Here is a 26752-nt window from a genome sequence, read left to right on the forward strand (position 1 = left end):
TTCTTACTGCATCAGAATATATAGATATACCTCTCTTACCTCTGATAAGAAAGGATAGCAAGGAGTAAACTTGATATAACTCCTTATGTGCCAAAAGTGGACAACAAGATTTAATAGATCAGAGAGAGACTGTTTATCACTCACAGCACAACAAACAGCAAGAGTATCACATGGAAGTCAGCTCTCCTGCCTCCAAGTCCCACTGGGCAACATCATGGCCCAGTGCAAGCAGCAGGCTGTGAAACAGCTGAGGAACCCAGGGCTAGGACCTCAGCACCTTTCATAAAAAAAAAAAAAAAATTTTTTTTTTTTTTTTTTTAGCAAGCAGTAAATACGCTAGTCCCCCTATACTGGGCAGTGAGTGGTTGCTCCTTAGGCACCCTGTGGTTTCCTTGACCTACTAAATTGCCTATATGACTAGCTAAGCAAATGGCTCAGGGTCAGAGGATAATTAAGTCTTACAGCTTAGTGTACTATAACAAGGACGTGCAGAGGTACTCTGGGCCCACAGCACATTGCCTCTCCCAGTAACCTTGTACTGTATAACCGCTACATAATAGTGTGGATGCGCCGAGGTTCATTTCATGTTTATTTAACCTTACTTGTAGCTTTTATACAGGCAATGGGTTTTTGTGTGTGTTGTGCGTGTGTGCACGTGCACATGTGTGTGGTTTTTTTGTTCATTGGTTTTTCCACTTGGCAGATGTCTTAGTTTCCTAGGGTTTGCATAACAAAACACTCCAAAGTGGATGGCTTTAAAGAAAAGAAACGTATTTTCTCACAGCTCTGGAGGCTAGAAGTCTGAATTCAGGGTATCAGCAGGGATATTTTCTCTCTCCTTCTCTCTCTCTATAACTCTAGGGAAAGATCCTTTCTTGTCTCTTTCAGCTTCTGCAGCCCCAGGCATTTCTTGGAGTTGGTTGGCTTGTAGATGGTTCCTCACAGAATATCTTCCCCCAATATGTGACTCTCAGGAGGGATCTGGTTCCATCCTGCTCTTACTGATAGTATTGGCAGAGAGAAAAAACAAAACAAAACAAAAAACACTTCCCCAGACAAGGTCACATTCACAAGGACAAGGGTTAAGTCTTCAACATATCCTTTTGGGGGGATACAGTTCAATATTCAATCCATAACAGATTTTCCAGTCCTCATTTAGATGGTTTTGATCTACACTCAAAGATGGACTTGAACACCTAACTAAAATGGACACAAGGAGTTACCAGAAAAGCAGAAATATATTGGAAATGAGAGGTGGACTTTGAGAGGTCAGTTTTCTTTATTATCTGTCTATTCTCTGCACTACCAGTCATAGTTTTCTGAGCAAACTAGCTCAACAAAAAAGGTTTTATGTTCTCAAGAGAAACACTAACGTCACAGTTTGAGTAGGGCTCCTGTAAAGGTCATGAAAAACATTATTGGATATATTTATGCATTTCCATGCTATCTCCTCAAAATTTATCTTGCAATCTCCCAGGCCTCCAACCCAAACCAAACCCAACCTGTTGCCATCAAGTAGAGTTGGATTCTGACTCACAGCGACCCTCTAGGGTTTCCAAAGAGCGGCTCGTGAATTCGAACTGCCAACTTTTTGGTTAGCAGCCAAGCTCTTAACCACTGAGCAACCGAGGCTCCCCCAGACCCCTATTCTGCACCAAATTTTCTATCTCTAGGCAGCTCCCCTTCAGTCGCCCGGGGTCACCTAAGCAATGTTTCACTTTTTCAGCTCGGTTATCCCAGAGTGGCGGGGTGCAGGGTGAGCTTTTCATCGGGTAGCGCCCAGTGACGCCGGTGCCCCCACCCCCAGCCCCTCACCCCGCGGAGAGGAGCACCCTGCGGAGCCCGCGCGGGGCGTCCTGGACCGAACGGAACCGGCCTCTGACTCCCAACGGCCGAGCCTCGGTGGCCGCTGAAGCCGCTGCTCGTCCCTGGGTCAGGGGCAGTGCCGTCGCTCCGGGCGGCCTCCGGTGGGCTGAGGGCGGTGGCCCGGGCCTGGGGCGCCGGCTGGTGAGTGCGCCGCCAGGGACGCGCTGGGAACTGCGGGCGCGGCCACCGGGTTGGCTAACCGGGTCCGCGGCAGCCGCGGCGCCCTCCTTCGGTGGGATTCACCGTCGGCTGGGGCAGGGCCTGCTCTCCTCCTTTACAAGGGGCTAGACCCAGTAACCCAGTGTCGTCGAGTCGATTGCGACTCATAGCGACCCTACAGGACAGAGTAGAACTGCCCCGTAGAGTTTCCAAGGAACGCCTGGCGGATTTGAACTGCACGTAAGGACCTAGACTTTGCGCTAAAATACAGCCCCACACCCCTCTACTATCGGTTCTATTAACACTCAGCTACAAATCCCCAGCTATGGAACTACCCTGTCCAAATCCCTGTCCCTTCACTGGGCGTAACACTGACTTCACATCCCACTCCCCCTGTTACGAATTCGAAAGTAAAACACAAAACATCTATCCTGTCAGACTTATTTTCTACTCCACTAATCTGCTCACTCCCTACGTCCCTAAGGTCACGTCACTGAATTTACCCCTTTTCCCAAATAAGCTGTTTCCTGCTTCCCTGCTTTTGCACCCAGTACAGTGTGCTATGGAAACCCTGCTGGCATAGTGGTTAAGTGTTACACCTGCTAAAGAAGAGGCTGGCAGTTCGAATCCACCAGGCGCTCTTTGGAAACTATGGGAAGTTCTACTCTGTCCTATAAGGGTCACTATAAGTCGGAATCGACTTGATGGCAGTGGGTATCCCCACCTTCTGGAGCCCTGGTGGCACAGTGGTTAAGAGCTCAGGCTGCTAACCAAAAGGTCGCAGATGGAACCCATCAGCCTCTCCTTGGAAACCCTACGGGGCAGTTCTCCTTTGTACTATAGGGTCGCTAGGAGTCAGAATCCACTGGACAGCAAAGGTTTGTTTATTTTCTGCCTAGAATGCTCCCCGCCCCCACCTGTTCTCTCTTGGAAACTCTTCTTCAACCCAAAGCAACTGTCATCTTCTCTACCAAGCTTTTCTCCAGAAGTTTCACCTCCTGCCAGGCTCTCTCAGTCCTCTGTTAATTTACCTTTTATTGACATTTACCACCCTGTATTTTTGTGTTTAGCAGTCTGTCTCCCCAGTTTGATTGTGCATTTTCCTTTGGAGGGGCATCTTACTCTTATATGTAGCCACTGTGACCTAGCACACAGAAGAGCCTCTGTAACTATTTATGAACAAGTAAAAGGGGTGTGATTGAAGTGCCTCTACACTTAGGGAGGCATGGTTCCCGTGGCAAAGGAACCTCACCTTAGTGCAGGTGTGTGACCTGCAGTTTTCCTAAGTGTGAAGGTGTCCAGCATCCTTTTGCTCCTGAAAATGACTAGGGATGACTATGATGGATGGTTCCAAACATTAAATATGAAGAGAAAAGGTGGTGGGAATTGAAAATGATTGCGTGTGCCAGCAAGTTGTCTGTATAGAAGAGGGGAGCATAAGTATTTACCACACACTTATTCTGTGTTGTTACGGTCATATAATACAAGTAAAATATGCACATGATTATTTCTAAAAACAACCACACAGAAAATTATTATGTGAAAAACAGACTCCTTCGTACACTTCCTCCTCCCGTCTCTTTCACCCAAGGTGATCCTTGTTAATAATTTATTATGTATCCTCCTAGAAAGCTTTTCATGTGTTTTATCAAATCTAAATCATTACTGATTGTAGTTTTATGCCATGCTAAGAAAGAATACCGCCAATTAGACCTTTTTAAAAGTGTACCTCTTAGAATTTTTCAAATACCATATATATGTGTGTGTGTGTGTGTGTATATATATATATAGAGAGAGAGAGAAAGAGACAGCCCTGGTGGCACAGTGGTTAAGCTCTTGGCTGCTAACTGAAAGGCTGGCAGTTTGGATCCACTGAATGGCAATAGGATAAATATTTATACAGTTGGTATCCTTATGGAACGGTCTTGGAGATCTTTCCATATCTGCATATATGCCTCTACCTCATGTCTGCATTAGAATCTTACAGAACTGGGTTACTATAATACAATTAATGGCTATTTTATTAAGAGCTGGAGCCCTGGTTAAGAGCTACAGCTGCTAACCAAAATGTCAGCAGTTCAATTCCCCCAGCCACTCCTTGGAAACCCTATGAGTCAGTTCTACTCTGACCTATAGGGTAAAACCCTATGGGGCAGTTCTACTCTGTCCTGTTGGATCGCTGTGAGTCAGAATCAACTCGACAGCAATGGGTTTGGTTTTTGGTTTTTTTAAGGCTGTCTAGTTTTTTTTAGCTAGTTCCCAGGCTGTGTGTTTGTTTTCTTGCTTGTTTTTGCTATTACAAACATGTTGCAGTGAAATAACCAAACTTTGTGTATCTTATGTATGTATGGTAGGTTAATTTATATTTTTCCATTTTGACTATGTAACCTTTTAAAAGTTTTGCCACATTTTTAAAGGAATTCCATATATAAAATAGTTTTGAATATTTTCTAACTTAAAATTAAGTAGTTGCATCACTCTTTGGAAATACTATGCTGATATTTTAATAGCGTTTATTACATGCCAAGTAAGATTTGATGTTTGAAATCCGTGTAGAAAATGTACCTCAAAGTATTTCATTAAAGGAAGAATTCCACAACTTGTGTAAGCAAAATCTTCCCCAAATAGTAGTGGTTATTTATTTACTTAGAGAGTGTTAGATATGATTCATTTAAGCAATTTGAAACCATAACAAATTATTTATAATTTATTTGTATCTCAGTCACAAAAATGATAAACACCTGGTTACCAATTTTCTTATATTCAGTGTTCATAGAATACTAACTATAAAGATTCCCTACATTCACAAAATAAGAGCCTAACTCTAGCTAGAAATAAATAGAACCTAGTAGAGCACAAATTGAACTATCTACATAGAAAACGTACTCTGTGAGGGGTAATCAAGTGTGTCTCAGAAATTAAATGCTGTGTTTACTTATTTTTCCTTAAGCAGCTTTACACAAATCCCAAGGAACCTGAGGTAAGAAGACACACATAGAACTGGGGAGGAGAGGGAGGGAAGAGGCAGTGAGAGAGATCTCCCCAGTTGCTTCCTGGTTAAGCACTGGGCCGCTAAGTGAAAGATGGGCAGTTGGAACCCACCAGCTGCTCTGTGGGAGAAAGATCTGGCAGTCCGCTTACCTGAGGATTTACAGCCTTGGAAACCCTATGGGGCAGTTCTGTTCTGTCCACAGGGTCACTATGAGTAGGAGTCGACTCAACGGCAATGGATTTAAAAATAAAAAATAATAATATTTAAATGTTTACCCTAGTTGAGGCCATGGATTTTGTTTACTAGATTGCCATAAGAGCAGAGTAACTCATAGTGAGCTCTTTTAATGTGTTTTATTATTTATTCTTGACTAAAACCCCAAAATCCACCATCTTCTTGTTGATTGTGACTCATAGCGACCCTGTAGGCAGGGTCAGATTACACAATAAGCAAGGTACGCACAAGTTTACCTTGCTTACTGTAAACCAGTTCCTACCATGCTTACTGGTTAATCCGCCTGTGCATAGACTAGAGTGGAACTGCCCTGTATCTTTATGGAAGCAGATTGCCACATCTTTCTCCCGAGGAGGGGCTGGTGGGGTTCGAACTGCCGACCTTTCAGTTAGCTGCTAAGCATTTTAACCACTGGCCACCAGGGCTCCCTTATTCTTGTTTAAGACATTAAAAACCTACCTAGGGATGCTGGAAAAAACATTTAAGTAGAACTGAGCCTATTTTCTAACGTGTCAACATTAAGAATCTCTGCTTGTATAAAAACCACATTTGATGATTTATCAATTTACTTTAGCTGATTCTTGAATCCTTGCTGTCTGTGGTCTTTTAGAAGAATAAATGAAATATAACATAATTTGAATTTTTTTTTTTTTTTGTCCAACAAAATTCTCCCCTTGGTAATCTGTTCATAGATTTTCATTTTACTTCTTTACTTCTAGATTTCTTCCCTCTGCTTAATGAATCCTACTCATCCCTCAAAGCAAAATTATGTGCAAATCCTCCATGAAATCCTCTTGGCTGTTCTGCCCACACTAATTTCTTCCTTCTCTTCGTTCCTTTTCCAGCAGGATCTCACGATTTAACACCTTCAGTTAATTTGTGTAGGTTGTTTTATCTCCCCATCCAGATTATGAATTCTTGACAAGAACCTTGTCTTCTTTTCATCCCCTGGAATGAGTGTCATAGCCCTGAACATGTAATAGTTACTCATGCTGCTTTGAATGGTGGCTGTGGTTGTGGCACAGAAATGGAGACGGTCTCCGTATTTTCTTCTCATTCTACTCTTTGCTTCCTTTTTACTTGTTTTCAGTTTTCCTTCTCTAAGCTTCTGAACTCAGCCTGACCGTGGTAACAGTATTGCTTAACGTAACTGGTGGAATCCAAGACTAAATTAAGCATTTTTAGCCTGTAATATCTTTTTTTGAAAGGTTACAGATATTCTTTCCTTGCCAGATTACATGTTTGAGCAAAGGGGAAGAAAATTGGTCCACACAGGTGGGCAACAGTTCCTCAGTGCCCAAACTAGTTCTAACTCTTTTTACCTTTGCCTCTTGCTTAGCTTCAGAATGCTTTTATTCTGTAGATTCAAGGGGAATTTTCCAAACTAAAAACCTTCTTATAGACTGTCAGTAAGTTGGTCATCTTCATAGTGTAGTATTTATCATGTTTTCTATTTTAAATAGCATTTTAATAATAATAATATTTTATTGCATTTTAGGGGAAGATTTACATAGCAAATTAAGTTTCCATTTAACAATTTTCATACAAATTGTCCTATGCTAATTTTTTTTATTGGTTGCAATTTTTACAATGTATCAGCTTTCTCATTATTTCCATTCTGTTTGTTCTGTTTCCATTGATCTAGTTTCCCTTCCCCTCTTTGCTGTCTCATCTTTGGTTTTGGGTAAATGTTGACCATTTGGTCTCACATAGTTAATTATTTAAGGGAGCACATTACTCACGGATGATATTGTTTATTTTATAAGCTAATCTATTATTTGGCTGAAAGGTGACCTGCAAAAATAGCTTCAAATCCAAGGTCAAAGGTTATCCTGGGATTATAGTCTTGGAGTTCCTCTAGTCTCTATTAGTCCAGTAAGTCTGGCCTTTTTTAAGGAATCTGAGTTTTGTTCTACATTTTCCTCTCATTCTGTCCAGAACCTTCTATTGTGTCCCTGGCCAGAAAGGTTGGTAGTGGTACCATCTAGTTCTTCTGGTCTCAGGTTAGAAGGGGCTGTGATTTGTGTGGGCTGTTAGTCCTGTGGGCTAGTTTCTTCTTTGAGCCTTTGATTTCTTTCTTTCTCTTTTGCTCCGTTCCAGTACAGACCAATATTTGTATCTTAGGTGGCTGCTTGCAAGCTTTGAAGACCCCAGACGCTATTCACCAACCTAGGATGTAGAACATTATCTTTGTGAACTATGTTATGACAATTAACTAAGCTGTTCCCCAAGACTATGGTCCCAAGCTTTCTAACCCAGTAAACCAATGCTGTAAGTTGTTTGGATGTGTCCAGGAAGCCTCCATAACTGTGCACCCTATTGGTTTGTTATTTATGTGGGTATATATGCAGCACACACAAAGGTGTAAATACATATGCCTACCGATACACCTATACATACGTGTGCACTTACTTGCATATCCCTTCCTATACACATATATGCATCCATATCTACCTACGCAACCACACGCTTTTTTTTTAACTGTAATTGCAAAATTATATGTGTTATAGCATTGACAGAAATTGTCCCTTTTCTTGTGTACTTCTTAGTGTGTTTATTTACCTGGGTCAAGTTGTGCTGGCTTCACCCATATTTGGGATTGTCTTTCCCATCACTAAAAGTAATAAGTGTCTACTATCTAGAAAACGATTCCTATTTATTTATTTTGTCTTTTTCTGTTTGTGGCTTTGTTATTATGTTAGATAATCCATTTTTAACAACTAAGACTGACAGCATTGCCCATGCATTTTCTTTTAAGAATTTTCTCATTTTCGTTTACACATTTAAGTCCTCAATCCATTTTGAATTTGTTTTTGTGTATAGTATGAGGCATGGATCCTGTTTCATTTTTCTGCCTGTGTATATACAGTTTTCCCAACACCATTTATTAAAGAGATTCTTCTTTCCCCATCGAATGGACTTAGCACCCTTTTAAAAAACCAGTTGACCATAGATGTATGGGTTTATTTCTGGACTCTCAATTCTATTCCATTAGCCTATGTGTCTGTTGTTAGACCAATACCAGGCTGTTTTGATTACTGTAGCTGTATAATATGTTTTAAAATCAGGAAGTGTGAGCCCTCTTGTTTTGTTCTTCTCTTTCAGCATTGTTTTAGCTATTTGGGACCTCTTGCCACTCCATGTAAAGTTGAGGATTGGTTTTTCCATTTTTGTAAAGAAGGCTGTTGGAATTTTGATTAGGATTGCATTGAATCTATAGATCACTTTTGGTATTACTGACATCTTAAAAATATTAAGTCTTCAAAATCAAGAACACAGAACACCTTTCCATTTACTTAAGTCTTCTTTAATCTCTTTCAGCAGTGTCATAATTTTCGTTGTATATGCCCTTCACGTCCCTGGTTAGGTTTATTCCTAGGTGTTTCATTCTCTTAGACACTAATGTAAACGGAATTGTTTCTCTAACTTCCCTTTCAGATTTCTCATTGCTGGTGTATAGAAACCCAACTGATTTTTGTTCGTTGACCTCATACCCTGAAACTTTGCTAAATTCCTCTATTAGCTCTAGAAGTTTTCTTGTGGACTCTTTGGGGTTTTCTATGTATAGGATCATTGTTTTTTCCATTTTTGATAGTGTCCTTTAACACACACAAGTTTTGAATTTTGATGAAGTCCAGTTTATCTATTTTTCCTTGATTACTTGTGCTTTTGATATCATATCTAAAAAAATGTTGCTTAGTCCAAAATCATTCATTTTTTCATCTATGTTTCCTCCTAAGAGCCTTATAGTTTTAGCTATTACATTTATGTCTTTGATTCATTCTGAGTTATGTTTTGTGTATGGTGTGAGGTAAGGGTCCAAATTAATTTTCTTACGTGTGGATATGCAGTTGTCCCAGTGCCATTTCTTGAAAAGACTATTCTTTCTCCATTGAATGGCCTTGGTACCCTTGTGAAAAAATCAATTGACCATAAATGTATAGGTTCATTTATGGACTTTCAATCCTGTTTCATTGGTCTGTATGTCTATCCTTATGACAGTACCACACTATCTTTATTACTACTTTAGCCTGTAGTAAGTTTTGAAATCAGGAAGTGTGAGTCTACCAGCTGGTCCTTTATTTTTTAAAAGAAATTAAACCCATCATTCTAGCAAAACATACGTGTTGAAAGGCTGAAATAAATTATGCTCAAATAAAATAAAAATAGGCTGAAATAAAAAATGCTCAAAATATAAGTCAGTTTGTAAATATACATGGATGAAGGTTCTTTTTTTTCACATTTATTTCTTTGCACAAAATTGAAGTAGAGAAAATACCTTTTCTCTAGTGTTTTAAATATTAAAGTAGAGGGAATATATTTTCTAATTTGTTTTAGTATAGCTATATAAGCTGTGATTAACCTCTAGCTTTTAAAAAATGGCACAGGTTCTGTTCAAGATATAGCTGAGCAGCCTGTTCCATTCTTAAACATAACAAACACTCTAATACCTTACAACACGTTTTCTCCTATTCACAATGGGTGATGGAGAGCTTGACATAACTAACGCCATAATGATGCTCTAAGTAATCTCTAAACATTTTTTTATTACACCAGCTGCATCGGTCTCTTCCAAAGGAGTGCGGAGCTCTCTTGGCTCCTGTGGCCTTGGTCTCTCTTCTTGTTTGTTCTCTTGAGAAATGGCCTTCAGCCTATAAAATGGCAGAAAGACTCCTGACATTTTAATCTACAACTTTCTTTCTTGCTCCCTATCTCAGCCAGAGTGGACGTGGCAGAACAGTTCCACTAGCTGAGAGATTCTTATATGAGTTTTTTCAGCCTGTTACAAACATACTGATTAGAGTCCAGATGTCTGACATGCATATCTTTAGTTTAATAAAGAGTTTCTTGTAGTTGTTTTGTGATGTATAAGACCATCTGTGGACTATGCGCTCAAAACATTAGGTAACCCTGACCTTCCCCCTATAAAACTCTCCTGCTAGCTCTTTAGAATTAGAATTTGGAAGAAATTTAACCTCCTCTGTCTCTTCAATATTCAATAAAGCCCTCTTACTGCTTACCTCCTCCTGTCTCAGTATTGGCTTTGTGGCAGGCAGCTGGAACCCGCAATTTGCGGTAACAAAATGAGAAACTTAAAGTTTTGGGCAAGGTGTTGTGCTGAGAGACTCCTGCAGTTGGCGGTGAATATAGTGATTGTATAACTAGATGATTCAGTTTTTCCGGAATTTTTTACACATTAACTAATAGAATGTAGGAGATGCAGAGGGGTGACTTAGCGTCACTCTATTACTAGCTTCTTTCTTTTGGTATTCGATTCTCTACACTAGAGAACAAAACATAATGCAAACAAAGAAAAACGTTCCTCAACTTTACTTTCCCCTCTCACTGCCTAGTGTATCTTTTGCCTTTCTGTCATTGCTGAACGTGTTGAAATAGTCTTTACACTCTGTCTCTGCTGCAGCAGCATTTGATTCCCCCACTCCTCTTTGGCTGGCCTCGCACCATCACCACTTTCCCAAATTGCTCTCTCAAAAGCCTCAAGCAGCTTTCTAGTTTCCCAGTCCACTGACCTTTTATTCACCTTCCTTCTCATGCTCCCTGCAAGGTGCATCATGCTGACCGTCCCCTTCTTTTTAAAACTCTTTTAGCTTCTGAAACACCATTCTCTCTTCTTTTCTGACTGCTCCAGCTTTCCTTCTGTTTCCTAAACTACCCCTTAATGTAACCGCATTCCAAGGATTTGACTTTGTTCCTCTGCCAACAACAGCAATATCATAGGGTGAACTGGTTGACTACAGTGAAGGTCTCCAATCCTACAGAGCTCATTTGGCAGTACATGTGTTTTACCACAATACTGAAACTTGATTTAATTTAGTTACAGAAATCAAAGAAGCATGGTATTTGAAATGTCTGCAAAACGTCTCAATATCCTTTGAGAAGAGGCAAAAGGATTACCTTACTGAGTAAAGGCATACATTTGAGTAAAGAGTGACAGGCAGTTGCTATGGCTTCACTAATACGTACGATCATACTCGTTCTTGAGTTATTGGCGATAGCATGACCAACTCCTCTAGGCCAATTTCAAGGGTAAGAATGTAATGTACACACAACTCCAGGGAGCTGTAGCAGTTTGGGACCTGATTCTTGTTCGCACATTTTTCGGACATAAACTGATTAGTTGGCAGCTAAAAGGGCAGGCTGGGTATTACTATCCTTGAGTAGGCCAACTAAGGGTATCAAAGAAAACAATTTCAGCTGTGTATATGTTCTCTGGAAAACCTGGAGCCGGCAGGTGTGGACACAGTGGACAGGCTGTCTCTGCATCAAGTCTGCCAGTACCCTTCTGTAGGAACCTCGGTCTTACTTAGGCCAGGCCTGCAACAGTGCCAGCTTCAGAAATTCTCACCAGAAACGCTCGTTTTTCTTTTGAACTATCTGTGTTGGAATTTATTCTTTTGTTCTACAAGTATTTACTATTATTCTGGTTTCCAGATTTTAAGCATATCCTGAAAATTTATTTTGATGGAGGCTTCAATATTGTCCCCCACATGATTTTTCTGTACCTGACATTTTTTCCAGCTCCACTACTGTCTCTTAGTGCATGAGTATGTGTTCATGGTAACATCCACTCTCCTTTATAATTAGAACTTTTCTGATTAGGTAGATTGGATGTGGTGTGCCTGGATGGTTCAAACAGTTAACTGTTTGGCTGCTAACCAAAAGTTAGAAGTGTGAGTCCCCCCAGAGGCACCTCAGAAGAAAGGCCTGGTGATCTACTTCCAAAATATCAGCCATTGAAAACCCTGTGGAACACAATATTATTCTGACACCCACAAAAACAAAGCAAAACAAAATAAAAACCAAACCACTTGCCGTTGATTCCACCTCATGGGTGTCAGAGTAGAACTGTGCTCGTAGGGTTTTCAAGAACTCTTTTCAGAACTAGACCATCAGGCCTTTCTCTCGAGGTGCCTCTGAGTGGATTCCTGGTGTCAACCTTTCGGTTAGTAGCTGAGCATTAACTGTTCGCACCACTCAGGGACTTCTCAGGGGACCAGGATGGATTACCCAATAAGCAAGGTACACATGGGCTTAATTGTGTTTATTTGCTAATCTGTAATGCACAATTTCATCGAGGTGATGAAAGTAAACTTAGCGAGTAAGCATGATTAAGCCTGTGTGTGCCTCGATGTGGTGAAAAGCAGGCGAAATTGTGCACTCCAGGTTAATAAGTGAGCACCGTTACGCCCCTGGGTACCTTGCTTACCGTAAACCAGAGCCTACCGTGTTTACCGGTTAATCCTACCGGTGCTCAGGGGTCACCATGAGTTGGAATAGACTCCGCAGCAAGTGGTCAGCTAATATAGTAAGGCAGAAATAGAGGATTTTGCAGGCAAGCTTCAAGGGGGAAAGTAAATCATATATACAACACTCAAGTTTATTTTACAGTTTTAAAGGACTTTTGTAATTCTATTTTTAATTCTAGGTTTTCAAGTTTAAAGTGCTCTGCAGGAAGAAAGGGCAGAAACCATGAGCTCTGAAGACAGTGCACCACCCCCTCCCCAAGGAGGGGCCCGGCCCTCTACGGCCTATGCAGAAGGGGCTGCCTCTTCCTCCGCAGAAGATGTTGCTCCTCACGGGGGTGAAGGCCAGAACTTCATTCCTTCTGAAGAAAGGGTAGTTCTTCCAGAAGACGATGAGCGGGATCCGACTAGAATTCGTCCCAGGACTGGACCCCGAGTGGGACCGGTTCAATCGGTGCTTTCTGAAATGCTTTCTCAGTCTTCTTCCCGTAGGTCCTCCAAATATCGCCGGAGTATGAGTGGCATTCCAAATCTGCAGGAAACATTAAAAGAGAAACAGGTTTTGCCCACAAGATTTTTCACGTTATCACTTTTATTTTAAATGAAATATTTTGATGGGTTTTCTCCAGAATTACAATTTTTACGCGTGGTTTTCATTCCTTAGGCAAGATTTAGAGAGGCAAGGGAAGGCCGAAAATTGAAAATCGAATCTTCATATAAGTATATATTTGAAATCCTGGCAGAATGTCTCAACCTGGACGTAGTGACTGTGGAAGAATTAATTTTGGATTGTCCGTCCGTGAGTTCAAGTCTCATCATTTTTTTTTTTAAATTGTGGTGAATTTATTTGTAAGAAAGCATTTGCTCTATCAACAATCTTTACATGTTCAGTTTAGTGACATTAATTATGTGTATCATATTGTTCAGTCATCATCACCCTTATCTGTTCTCAGATTTTTCCATTTCACTTTTTAAAACTGATTTTTGGGAGGTGATTGATTTCAGGGTCATTGTCATGAGTAACAAAACATTTAGGAAGAGAAGGTTGGAATTTTACTGACTATGGAAGAATGCTTATTTGTCATAACTACAGTCAGTTGAGTGATATTTCTTGTTCTCCTATTGTGGAGGAAGGAAAGAGAATAGCCAGCCCTGAGAACTGGGCTAATATTTTAACCCAAAGTGGCTTCAGATATTAGAGGGATGGTCAAGCACAGGTAGAGTAATCTTTAAAAAGCACAGGTTATACAAACTACATATACTCATCATTTGGGTAGAGAAACAAACTGGGTAAATATGAGCTAGGGAACAGTGACTTCTCTATTAGTATAGCAGAAAACAATGAGGCAGTTACAGGTGGGGTTACCTTATGCCCCCATGTGCCAGGGACAGTCCTGGGGTATGCCAATTGTCCTGCCATGACAGTGCCTCCTTTGACTCCCCGAATCATCCCAATTTCGGTTGATGAATTTGTATAGGTACGTAATTATAGAAATGTATGACAGCAACTCTCAGAAGCAGTATCATAGCTTTTCTCCTGGTAGCTCTGGTTTTAAGCTTTCAGTGAAATGACCACTAGCTGCTTGGGCTTTTTCTCAACTCTAGGAGTGGACTGGGCTGGAGCCCCAGCAAGACTAGTGAGCAGGTACAGGCTGGTGGTGAGCTGATTGTTCCACTGAATACACTGGAGAGAGAGAGCGTGAGATGAGGTTATCACCGTGGGGGTCCAAGCTCATTGGTTTTATAGGAGCCAGTAGATTTGGACAACACTTTTTAGTTTGCTTTAGCAGTTATAGAATGGTGCCTGAAAGAGCTTCTTCCTTGCTCAATTCAGTATGTTGCTAAATTTTGGAAAGCTGTCCACCTCAGTTCTTCCAGGACTCCTAAAATTTTAGTTCTGACAGTTCTAACAGGTTTGCTCATTTTCCTGCTTCCTTGGTGTATAGTTTTCATGGTGAGCTGGGGATGTGATTGATGCAAAGAGATCAATAGCTCCAAACTATAAACTTTCATTAATGGCAAAGGATAGAGATTGTATGGAGATGGGTACATAAAACAAGAGGTACCACAGCAGGTAGCAAGAAGGTAGGTATGGCTTCCTAGGTCACCAGAGTTCCCTGCTGGAATGCACAGCCGTGGTCAGGGCTGGCTTCGTGGGTGTGCAGCTTGTGTAGTTGCACAGGCCCTTGCACTTAGAAGGGCCCTGTGCTTGGCTTAATGCTCTGCTGAGTCCATCCTGAAATTCTGAATAATTTTTCAACAAGCAGCCCCACATTTTTATTTTGCACTGGACCTCACAATTTCTGTAGCTGGTCCTTTCTGTAGATAATACCACTTGCATAGCAAGAGGATTCTCTTTGCCATTCTCAAGTTGTGTTTGTTTGTTTATTTGATCGATTGCATTGCTTTTTGTTTGTTTTACTACTCTCTCGACCTCCCCTCCCTACTATTTTGGCTCTTTTGGTCACCCTGGAAACCCTGGTGGCGTAGTGGTTAAGTGCTACGGCTGCTAGCCAAAGGGTCGGCAGCTCGAATCCTCCAGGTGCTCCTTGGAAACTCTATGGGGCAGTTCTACTCTGTCCTATAGGGTCGCTGTGAGCCAGAATCGACTCGACAGCACTGGGTTTGGTTTTGTTAGTTTTGGTCACCTTGGCTGCATGTCTGCCTACTTTCGAAGTAGAAGGAATCGGTGGGAAACAACTCTATATACATCCCTGAGCTGAAGACTGTGAGCTGAAGAAAAGGCTAATTTCTAAAAACGTGTTTCTCAGCAGGCCCAGACTTCAGGCCTGTTCCCAGGGCCACTCCTGAACTTGGTTAGGAAGGAAACCAGATGGGTGATCGACCTTGTTTCGTTTGAATTGCTTGGCCACAAATTTGGCTAGCCTCCACAGTTGTAATCCAGGCAACTCGACAAAGGATGTAGGCATAGGCATTGGGGCCTGGCCAATGCCTTCAGTGCAGGACAGCTGCTAGGGCAGACTGGGGGAGTGGGTTCACCTGCAGGACTGGTAATCCCACCCTTCAGCATTTGTTAACAAGCTTTCGAGACTGGCATTCTCTGCTTGGAGGAAATCTTTCTGACTGGATAGTGGAAGTGCCCTACCATTTACCATTCCTGGGGTATGTCTTAGATTTTGGCTATCACAGACCAGGCCAGATGCTGCTTAGGCTGTATGGAATGGGAAAACTAGGTCTTAAGAGAAGAGTCTGTCCAGGAAATGTGTTTCCTTAAGAGTTGTTTGTGAATGTGCCTAGCCACGGTGGAGAGAAGATAGCTCAGCCAGGAGAGAAACCAGTGTCAAAAGTTGGGAGAGATTAGAGTGCTTGTTTGGCTGCAGGGGTAAGGCAAGGACATATGGTAAACTGACATCAAGTTGGTGGCCAGGTGGGTAAGAAGATGGAACAAGGGGTATCATGGTTTGGTGTAGTGGTTCAGGAAACGTGTCATGTAGAAAAGTATTCCTTTTATTTGAAGCCTGGTGTGTGATTCAGGGGGAGAGCTGCTCGTTAAGGGTATCATCAAATCCGAGAAGGTGGATCCTTGTCCAGCATGCTCAGACCTGCCAATAATCTGGATGGCCTTTGAGAAAAAGAAAGTAACTTTATTGGCAATGCCCAGAGCAATGAGTTGTGAGGAAGTTCCTCAGATCTAACTCCCCAAATGGTGAATGGCGGGGAAGCAGGGCTTTTATGTAATTAGGTAGCAAGATGGCAGACCCGCAGGCATGGTGCGGGGAGGGATGGAGGACCCCCGGGCAGGCGCGCTGGTAGGTTCGAGGTGCCAGGTTACAAAGGCCCTACAAAAAGGTGAACAATAGTACATGAGATGGTTACTTTGCTTGCCTCCAGATGCATTCTCTGCCCTGCCCTGCTCTGTGCCCTAGAAAGCTGACCTCTGTGGTTTCCATCGGAAACCCTGATGGCGTAGTGGCTAAGTGCTACAGCTGCTAACCAAAGGGTCAGCAGTTTGAATCCACCAAGTGCTCCTTGGAAGCTCTATCGGGCAGCTCTACTCTGTCCTCTAGGGTCTCTATGAGTTGGAATCGACTTGATGGCAACAGGTTAACAGGTGGCTTCCGTCACCTGAGCTCCCTATCCTTTTGGCTTCCACTTGGTTCAGCCAGTTGGAGGCACTGACAGGAGGTTGGAGAGCAGAAGGGAGAGAAGCCTGATCTCTCCCTTCCCTGCATTTCTGGCCATGGTCTTATCTTTCCATAATCACAGCTCCTCCCAAGCATTCTCCCACAGCTCCAGTTCTCAGCCTGGTTCCAGTTCCATCATTTTCTCCCCTGCTTACCCAGGCTTTGGGGTGGCTTTCCATTATTGCTAGGCCTGTTGTTGCTACTAGTGCCACAACTTCTCTTAACTCTGCCCAGACCTCTAGAGGTATCCTGTCTATTATAACATTTCTTCAAGAACCCACGGTGTATGTGGATCCTTTTCTTGCACGGTCCGGACTGATACAGAGGTTTGTACTGCATTGGCAGTCACACTTTTTGCTGCTTTCCATTTTACTGCCTTCTTCATTCAGCACTGCTCAGTATAGCCATAGGCTTACTCTCCTGGCTTATTTGACAGTGTTTTCCAAAGTCAAGGCAGCAGCACGTGGTTCTGTGGAAGCAGCACAGATCTGGAGGTTGTAGGGCTTGGCTTTGGTCCTGGGCTCTGCACTTTGTGGTTGTGTCTTTGGGTCCTTCACTTAAATTATTTTTAGCTTTAGTTTTCTCTTCTGCAAGAGGAATATAATAATGGCTGCCTTGCCTAGTTCAGGAGCCCAGGTGGCGCAGTGCTTAAAAGCTCAGCTGATCACCAAAAGGTCAGCTGTTTGAATCTACCAGCTGCTCCTTGGAAACCCGATGGGGCAGTTCTATTCTGTCCTATACGGTTGCTATAAGTAGGAATCGACTTGAAGGCAGTAGGTTTGTTGCTTAGTTTAGGGTTGTAGTGAAGCTCAGATGAACTATTGGTAAATGTTATGTAATATGAATGAATTTTAAGTTCCCAATCTGGATTTTGGCTCACAACAACATTTACTTTGATAGACCTCAGGACTATTATTGTTGTTGTTAGTTGCTGTCGAGTAGGCTCCAAATCATGGTGACCCCATGCATAATAGAACAAAACATTGCCCAGTCCTGCACTTTCTTCACTGTCATTGGTATGCTTGAGTCCATTGTTGCAGCCACTGTGTTTTCTGAGTACCTTCCAACCTAGGGGGCTCATCTTCTAGCACTATATCTGACAATATTTTGTTGTGATCTATAGAGTTTCCACTGGCTAATTTTCAGAAATGGATCAGACCTTTCTTCTTAGTCTGTCTTAGTCTGGAAGCTCTCCTAAAACTGGTCCACCATGGGTAAGCCTGCTGAGATTTGAAACATGGGTGGCCTAGCATCCAGCATCATAGCAACACGCAAGCCACCACAGTACAACCAACTGACAAACAGGTAGTGGTCAGGACTTCTAGCGTATCTAAAAGCAAGGATTCATTGTATTTGGTATTTTAATGTCTTTCTTGTCATAGTCATGACAAAAGTGAAGAGTCAACAAAGTTAAATATAGCAAGAAAAGTATTTATGGGGCTGGGCAAGAATAATGGTGCCAACAGCTTTTGTACCTTTTAGGTTGTAATTATGGGAGAGGTTTGAGTTTATGTGGGTGGTAGAAACCTATAAAATTAAGAGCTAGAGTTATGTTCATCTCTGTGGCTCCATTTCACCTCTTAGGGTGGTGGTTCTCACTTGTGGTCTCAAGACCAGCAGCATCAGCATCAACTGGAACTTGTTAGAAATGCAAATTCTCAGCCCAACAATCCTGTTTTTAAAAGCCCTCTGCATGATTCTGATGCACACTACAGTCTGAGAACCACTGTCCTAGGAGGAGTGGCTTTGCTAGACCTAGGATACTTCCTCCAAGTAAGTGAAGAGAAACTCATTGGCCAAGAGAGAGGCTTCTGGGTGGAATCAGTGGGACTGCATAAAGGGGGGTACTTTGCATTTCCCATATGATGTATTAGGGCTTTTGTTTATGTGGCCTATTTCTTTTTCTACTCATTAAGATATTTTGTTGGTATTGTTAGGTGCTGTCGAGTCAGTTCCGACTCATAGTGACCCTATGCACAACAGAATGAAACACTGCCTGGTGTGCCATCCTCACAATTGTTGCTATGCTTGAGCCCATTGTTGCAGCCACTGTGTCAGTCCATCTTATTGAGGGTCATCCTCTTTTTCTCTGACCCTCTACCTTACCAAGCATGATGTCCTTCTCCAGGGACGGAGCCCTCCTGATAACTTGTTCATAGGATGTGAGACGTAGTCTCATCATCCTTGCTTCTAAGGCGCACTGTGGTTGTACTTCCTCTGAGACAGATTTGTTTATTCTTTTGGCAGTCCATGGTATATTCAATATTCTTCACCAACATCACAATTCAAAGGCGTCAACTCTTCTTCGGTCTTCCTTATTCATTGTCCAGCTTTCACATGCATGAGGCAACTGAAAACATCATGGCTTGGGTCAGGTGCACCTTAGTCCTCAAGGTGACGTCTTTGCTTTTCAATACTTTAAAGAGGTCTTTTGCAGCCCATTTGCCCAATGCAACATGTCTTTTGATTTCTTGACTGCTGCTTCCATGGGTATTGATTGTGGATCCAAGTAAAATGAAATCCTTGACAACCTTAATCTTTCTCTGTTTATCATGATGTTGCTTATTGGTCCCATTGCGAGGATTTTTGTTTTCTTTATGTTGAAGTATAATCCATACGGAAGGCTGTAGTCTTTGATCTTCAGATAGTATACTAAATCACAAGTAATTGAATAAAAGCTTCATGTTCAAAAATATGGAAGAACCTCATTATAACTTGTTTTTTATACTAGTTAATATGGGTCAAATTACAATCACTGAAAACATAAAACTGCATTGTAATTGGTCAAAACAAAATAGTTAATAAGGCAAATTTTCCACTCCTGAAATCAGCTCTCTAAAAATAGTTTCTCTAGCTCCTTGTATTTACCTCCAGTTGGGCTTACCCATCTACCCCTATAATGTTCTGTGAGGCCAAGCCAGGTTAAGTGACTACTCAATATGTAGATCATTGACGTAGATTTGGAAATAGAATTCACCGTATATTCCACAGTAATTTTAGAGTTAAATTAGTCCAGGTTCTAGTCCTGCCTGTGACACTTATTCTCTGTGTACCTTGAATAAACTCTTTGAGCCTTGTTTTCTTTATCTATAAAATAGTGAGGATTAAAATATGTGAAGTACCTAGCACAGAGCTTAGTTCATGTGCTTTTAGCCTCCTAGCCATTTTATTGATCATCATTTCCTACTTTATTTTACAGCTGGAAGCATTTGGTCATTTTTTTGCGAAGGATGGTTGTAAGACATTGAAATTTTTGTACCAAGAAGGAGATGCACCTGGTGTGGGTAAGGATGTTTTACAAGGGTAATGTGTGAGCAATTAGTTAATAAATGTTAAAGTGTTGTATATTTTTCCTTTTATGCATCGACAGTCCTATATTTATAAAGAAGATGTTACCAGAAGCTTACATGTAAAAATACATATTCTATTAAGAAACAGTATAATTTCAGCCTAAATATGTATTTCAAACATTACTATAATAACTTAAGGAGAAAAAAATTCATATAAAAACCATTGACCTCTACAAGGGATCCACCTTCTCACTGGAATTTAATTGCATTTTCCCAGAAACAGGTGGAGTCATTTTTTAAACACATTTTCCGATGACTAGAAATAGTCTTGAAACCACTCCAGAGGCCAGCAGCTGCACTCTGTGGTACTGGGTCAGCATCTTGTGCCTGCTGCAGCTGGCAGTTGGAATATCTAGCTTTACAAACAACCAACCAACCAGCTGTGGTTGAGTCTACTCATGGCGACCCATGTGTGTCAGAGTAGTACTATGCTCCATAGGGTTTTCAGTGGCTGATTTTTTGGAAGTAGATTGCAATGCCTTTCTTCTGAGGGACCTCTGGGTGAACTTGAACCTCCAAACTTTCAGTTAGCCCCCAAGCATGTTAACCGTTTACGCCACCCAGGAACACACATTATTCCTAAAATGATTAACCAGGTTTGTTAAACCATTGCCTTAATAACTTGGATACGTTGGCCATCCTTTTGGTCTCAGACTACTTAGTTCCTAAGTCCTTTGGATTTTACCTTCAACATGTCCCTCCTACTGGTTGTTTCTCCCTTTCCTCCTCTACTGCCTTAGACTAGGCCCATAGCTCATGCCTATCCTAGTATTCCACATTGAAAACCAGTCTTCCTGTTAGCAGATTCTCACTACTTATTCCTGCCAAGTAAATCTTTTATTGTCCTGCTATTTATTGGGTTGGATCCAAACCCCTCATTTATCTACTAAGGCCTCCTCAAAATCTGGACACACAGTACTTGTCTAGTCTGATCTACTGTTCTCCCAATCGTGAAGTTGCTGCTCCCCTTAAGCCAGTATCTTCATTGTTTTCTGGACATGCCAGAGTCGTTTCTGTGCTTTCCTGACTCTCTCAGAATGCCTTTCCACCCAGCCAAATCCTACCCCTTCTCTGGATCACCTCATGCATTCTCTTTTCTACAGAGCCTGCCCAGAGTATTCCAACCCACATCAATCACTATTCTCCAAACTTCTGTCTCATTTCAAGTTTGCATCCATAAAATACAGATCTTTATTATATCCTTTTACTTTTATCTAGTTGTTTGATATATATGTTTTGCTTTCGCAGTGAAATCTGCAAACTCATGATTAGTGGCTGAACTGGTCTATGGATTTTCTCTCTCTCTCAATTCTTATCCCAAGGAGATTGTTTCCCTATTTTCATAACTCATTAAAAATTAAAACAATAGCTGAAAATCATAGGAAAATAATGCCTACAATTAGAAGAAAAATAAAAACGAACCATAGTCTCACTCACCAGAGAAAGCACTGTTAACTCCTTGATGAATATTGCTCTATTGCCTCTTTGGTATATATGCATATTTTACAAAAATGGGATCCATCTCCAGGAGAGGAGTCCCATTACATGGAGGACAACAACCCATTCCATAGCTTGCACGTGTTGGGGTGGCCAAGAAAGACATGACTCATACACAGGCATTGGATGGAACAATACTTACATAGAGAAGGGACAGAACGAGGTCAGCTTCAATAGTGGGCGTCAGTCACCTACGGTCTGTGAATCTTGTTCTGCAGCTGATGCAGGGAAATGGTCTTCATGCAGTCCTGTTGTGTTGCAGGGGAAGGACCTCATTCCTTTCCTGCTGGGGACAAATATAGATGTGGTGTTGGCCAGGTGCTATATAGTACACACACTTAGCAAAGCAGTTCCTGGAAATGCTGACATGTGCTCAGGGTGAGAGAGGTGGGATGTGCTGATAGGCCATTCACTACTATGGGATGTGTTTTGGGTCAGGATGCCCCAGAAAGGAAGTTAGCTCATACTCACATCCCATTCAAGAAGCCAGGCTGACACATCTGGTCCTAAGGACAGGTTCATTTGTGGGTCACAGGGAAAGGCAGTAGACTGGTTGGACTGCCCCCTTCTACAGTAACAAAGGGAAGAAATGTGATTTTCTAGAATAAATGCATGTATAATTCCTTAGTGCTGAAAATATAGCCACCGCATTGTATTTAAGAATTGCAATTATTGGCATCTTTTCGTAGATAACAAAATTTATTCCAATACCATATTGAAATACTATTACAGTAAAGTAAAACAAGAAGCAGTGGTGTCAGGGTGACAGTTATTTGTCACATTATGTTAAGGTTTTGACTTTTCTTTTCAGAATGTGGTCGAACTATTGCTGGAGTAACCAAAGGAGCAAAAATGATGAGATTGTATATAGACAGTGCAGCCCCGGAGAAATTAAAAGGAGTGTGTGTATTTTTTGTTCGCTGTCGCAATGATGTTGCTATAAATATGAAAAATATTCATGAGGTAGGTTTAAACATTTTTTTCCAAATTGATTGTATTTTCATAGTCACATTTTTGCTTTATTTTCTCTCCCTTTCTGTATATAGGACTGAACTGTGTTCTGTGAAAATAATGTATTCACATACTCAAACGAACTGAGAAATAAGCTGTAATAGAATTTAGTGATATTTTTTATCCTTTAGATGCTGTTGTTGTTAGTTGCCGCTGAGTTAGTTCCGACTCATAGCAACCCCATGCACAATGGAACAAAATGCTGCCTGGTCCATAACATCCTTATAATTGGCTGCAGATCGGACAATGCTCCGTTGTCATCTGTAAGGTTTCCACTGGATGATTTTTGGAAGTAGATTGCCAGGCCTCACTGCTCTTTAAATTCATCAAAATCTCATTTCTGCTGGTGTGCAAATAGTTTCCATTCTTTTATTTCCTAGGAACACATTTGATTTTATTCATATGATATTAAGTGTTTATTAGATTTTTTCTTAACCTCCCCTTCACTCAATATTTTAACTTTTTTTTTTAATGGTTCTGGAAGGAGAAGAGAGAAGTGACCTAGAATGTGGACATTGCTTACCCATTCCTGGGAAGGCAGGATGGCAGAGTGGGAAAGGTGGGAATTTTAGTCAGAGCCAAATTTGCCTCTTGGCTTCACCGCTGACTAGCAGTGTATGCTTTGCTGAGTTACTTGTCCTTTCTGAGAGTTAGGGCTCTACTTCCTTAAATTGGGAACAGGTGTGTTTTACTATTCCCAATTTAAGAATGTAGAGACCTAACTCCTGGAAACCCTGGTGGTATAGTGGTTAAGAGTTTGGCTGCTAATCAAAAGGTTGGTAGCCTGAATCTACCAGGCGCTCCTTGGAAACCCTATGGTGCGGTTCTACTCTGCCCTATAGGGTCGCTGAGTCGGAATTGACTGGACAGCAACATGGTTTGGTTTTGGTTAATACACACCGTGCAAGGTCGTTTTGAGACTAAATTATAATATAAGAAAAATGTGACAATATCACCCGACATGCAGTAGGTCCTTAGTTGTTTTTACTATCCTTTTTTTTTACTGTTCTACTAGTTTTTTTTTCTATTCCTAGAGGATCTCAATACCTTTTACAATGGGAAAAGTAACTGAAATCCAATCTAATTTTACTCTTTTTCTGCTTATGATGAAAGATTGATTTAAGAGCAGTTGTTTAACTTGGTTTAAGGTTCTAGGTTGGCAGTTATTTTCTCCTGACTTTTTGTAGATATTTTATTGTCTTCTAGTATCTCTTGTGGCTGATGAGACCTCTGCTGTTAGTGTAATTCTTCTTTCATAGGTAATTTGTCTTTTATTTCTAGTTGCTTTTGCTCTTTATCTTTGAAGTCCAGCAGTTTCACTCTGAAGTTTTTATTTGTGAATGTGTTTCCTCAGTCTGCCTTCCATTTCACTTCATCAGCCTATCTTTCATTTCACTAATTCCCTCTTCAACTTGCCTATCCTATATTTCAATCCATTCCTGTTTTAAAAATTTAGTGTTTATTTTATTGGAGTTACATGTGCACATAGTTTAAAGAAAGTTGTTGCAGTTGAGTTGGTGCTGATTCATGGTGACCTTATGTATCACAGGGTGAAACATTGCCTGGTTCTGTACCATCTTTATGATCAATTCATCTCATCTTCCAGCAGTATATCGGACAATGTTCTTTTGTGCTCCATGGGGTTTTCATTGGCTGATTTTCATAAATTGATCACCAGGCCTTCCTAGTCTTTCTTAGTCTGGAAGTTCCACTGAGACCAGTCATCGTGGGTGACCCTGCTGGTATCTGAAATACTGGTGGTGTGGCTTCCAGCATCATAGCAACATACGAGCCTCCACAGCATGACAAATTGATAGATGGGTGGCAGTTAAAGAAAGTAGAGGTTCTGTAAGGGTTCTCACTGGATTGACATTTGACATTTGACTGATGGTACAGAGTCAAGGCACGATTAAGGCAATGGCACTAAACCGTACTAGTAGTCATTGTATTCTTTACTGCCACACACTTTCAGCTACAAAAAACAAAAGCGTTTTTAGTGGTCCTGGACAAACTTTTCATGTTAATTTCTTCTTGGCTTGGGATTTCTATATCAAGTAAGTAGTAATAATTGAGATTCACACTTATGGAGGGTGGGCTTTTGATTTCTTGTGGCTGATCATTCTTTTCCATCCAAAATTCTGGATAGGAGGCTAGTTTCATTGCTAGTTCCCTGGCCTGATAAGTTTTTTTTTCTGGTCCCCTTCTCATGCACAGGGCAACCTTTCAACTGAGGAATTTTGTATAGACTCTAGGCCACACCTCCTTCCCTATGTAGAACTGAAAACGTGGAGGAAAGTGTCTCCTTGATAAGCAAACAAATGAATGGTTAAAATGTTTGTTGATTTGAGAACACTAATTTGCACCACCACTTAAGTTTCCCTGATAGTTTATAAAATATATTAATTATCTGTGTTTATGGCATGTAAAATAGGTTATGATTTTCAGTTCTTTAATGGGATTAGCATATAAAATAACATTTAGATGCCACTCTTCCAGGAAGTACTATTTACTATTCTGGATGCAACGGAAGGACTCTTAAATGGGATTAGAAGTATGCTGTCAAATGTATTTCTACCAGCTATTCTTGCAACAAGTAATTGGGGTGCTTTAAACCAGTCCAAACGAGGAGAATCTGACAAACATGTTTTCACTGAAACCATCAACAGATACCTTTCATTTTTAGATGGTAAGTGCAAAATGTAATGTTAAGTAAATTACTAAAAATTTGCAAATTAACTATAAGATATATTTTTAGAAATTAGCATTAGGGAAGAAATTTTACATCTTAAAATAAGATGAAATGAATGCTTCAAAGGTCAGCGGAGCAAGCGCGGGGGTCTGGGGAACATGGTTTGCGGGGACTTCTAAGTCAATTGGCAAAATAATTCTATTATGAAATCATTCTGCATCCCACTTTGAAATGTGGCGTCTGGGGTCTTAAATGCTAACAAGCGGCTATCTAAGATGCATCAATTGGTCTCAACCCACCTGGAGCAAAGGAAAATGAAGAACACCAAAGCCACATGACAACTAAGAGCCCAAGAGACAGAAAGGGCCACATGAACCAGAGACCTACATCATCCTGAGACCAGAAGAACTAGTTGGTGCCCGGCCACAATCGATGACTGCCCTGACAGAGAGCACAGCAGAGGACCCCTGAGGGAGCAGGAGATCAGTGGGATGCAGACCCCAAATTCTCATAAAAAGACCAAACTTAATGGTCTGACTGAGACTAGAGGAATCCCGGTGGCCATGGTCCCCAGACCTTCTGTTGGCACAGGACAGGAACCATCCCCGAAGACAATTCATCAGACATGAAAGGGACTGGTCAGCGGGTGGGAGAGTGATGCTGATGAAGAGTGAGCTAATTATATCAGGTGGACACTTGAGATTGTGTTGGCAACTCTTGTCTGGAGAGGGGATGGGAGGATAGAGAGAGAGAGAAGCTGGCAAAATTGTCAAGAAAGGAGAGACTGAAAGGGCTGACTCAAGAGGGGGAGAGCAAGTGGGAGTAGGGAGTGAGATGTATGTAAACTTATATGTGACAGACTGATTGGATTTGTAAACGTTCACTTGAAGCTTAATAAAAATTATTAAAAATAAAATAAAAAAAGAAAAAAAAAGATGATAATCAATGTAATTATGAGACCTACAGATAAGCTATCATTAGAGTTCCTCATTCCCAGGGATTTTTGCACAACTAAATTTTTTTTTTTTTTCCACCATAGCAGGACGATTCTCCTCCTGTATTCCAACCAAAAAACCAAACCTGTTGCCGTTGAGTCGATTCTGACTCATAGCTACCCTATAGGAGAGAATAGAACTGCCCCATAGTGTTTCCAAAGAGCAGCTGGTGGATTTGAACTGCTGACCTTTTGGTTAGCCCTTGAGCTCTTAACCACTGTGCCACCAGTGGTCCAACCAAACCCAGTGCCGTCGAGTCGATTCTGACTCATAGCGACTGTATAGGACAGAGCAGAACTGCCCCATAGGGTTTCCAAGGAGTGACTGGTGGATTCAAACTGACAGCCTTTTGATTAGCAGCCAAACACTTAAACCACTGTGCCACCAGGGCTCCAAAAATATCACCATATTTTAAAATATATACTTTATTATTACCTACTTTGAAAACATATAATTTTATTATTTTATATTGTTAAAATACACAATCTTATTAACGAATTATCAATTAACCCTCTGATGTCCAATTAGAATTGTATTATGCTTCTGTAA

General features: G+C 41.2%; 1 protein-coding gene across 1 annotated transcript in view; it reads left to right on the forward strand.

Moving 5' to 3' along the window:
- Positions 1–1854: 1854 nt before the first annotated feature.
- Positions 1855–26752, forward strand: part of DNAH8 (dynein axonemal heavy chain 8) — a 367281-nt gene continuing 342383 nt past the window's right edge. Inside the window, exons 1-6 of the mRNA XM_049891307.1 lie at positions 1855–2007; positions 12699–13075; positions 13181–13315; positions 19861–19945; positions 22320–22471; positions 25016–25205. Of these exons, the coding sequence (XP_049747264.1) occupies positions 12743–13075; positions 13181–13315; positions 19861–19945; positions 22320–22471; positions 25016–25205 (895 nt within the window). The 5' untranslated portion in view covers positions 1855–2007; positions 12699–12742. The remainder of the gene's footprint in view (positions 2008–12698; positions 13076–13180; positions 13316–19860; positions 19946–22319; positions 22472–25015; positions 25206–26752) is intronic.

Source organism: Elephas maximus, chromosome 1, assembly GCF_024166365.1.
Source record: "Elephas maximus indicus isolate mEleMax1 chromosome 1, mEleMax1 primary haplotype, whole genome shotgun sequence".
NCBI lineage: Eukaryota > Metazoa > Chordata > Mammalia > Proboscidea > Elephantidae > Elephas > Elephas maximus.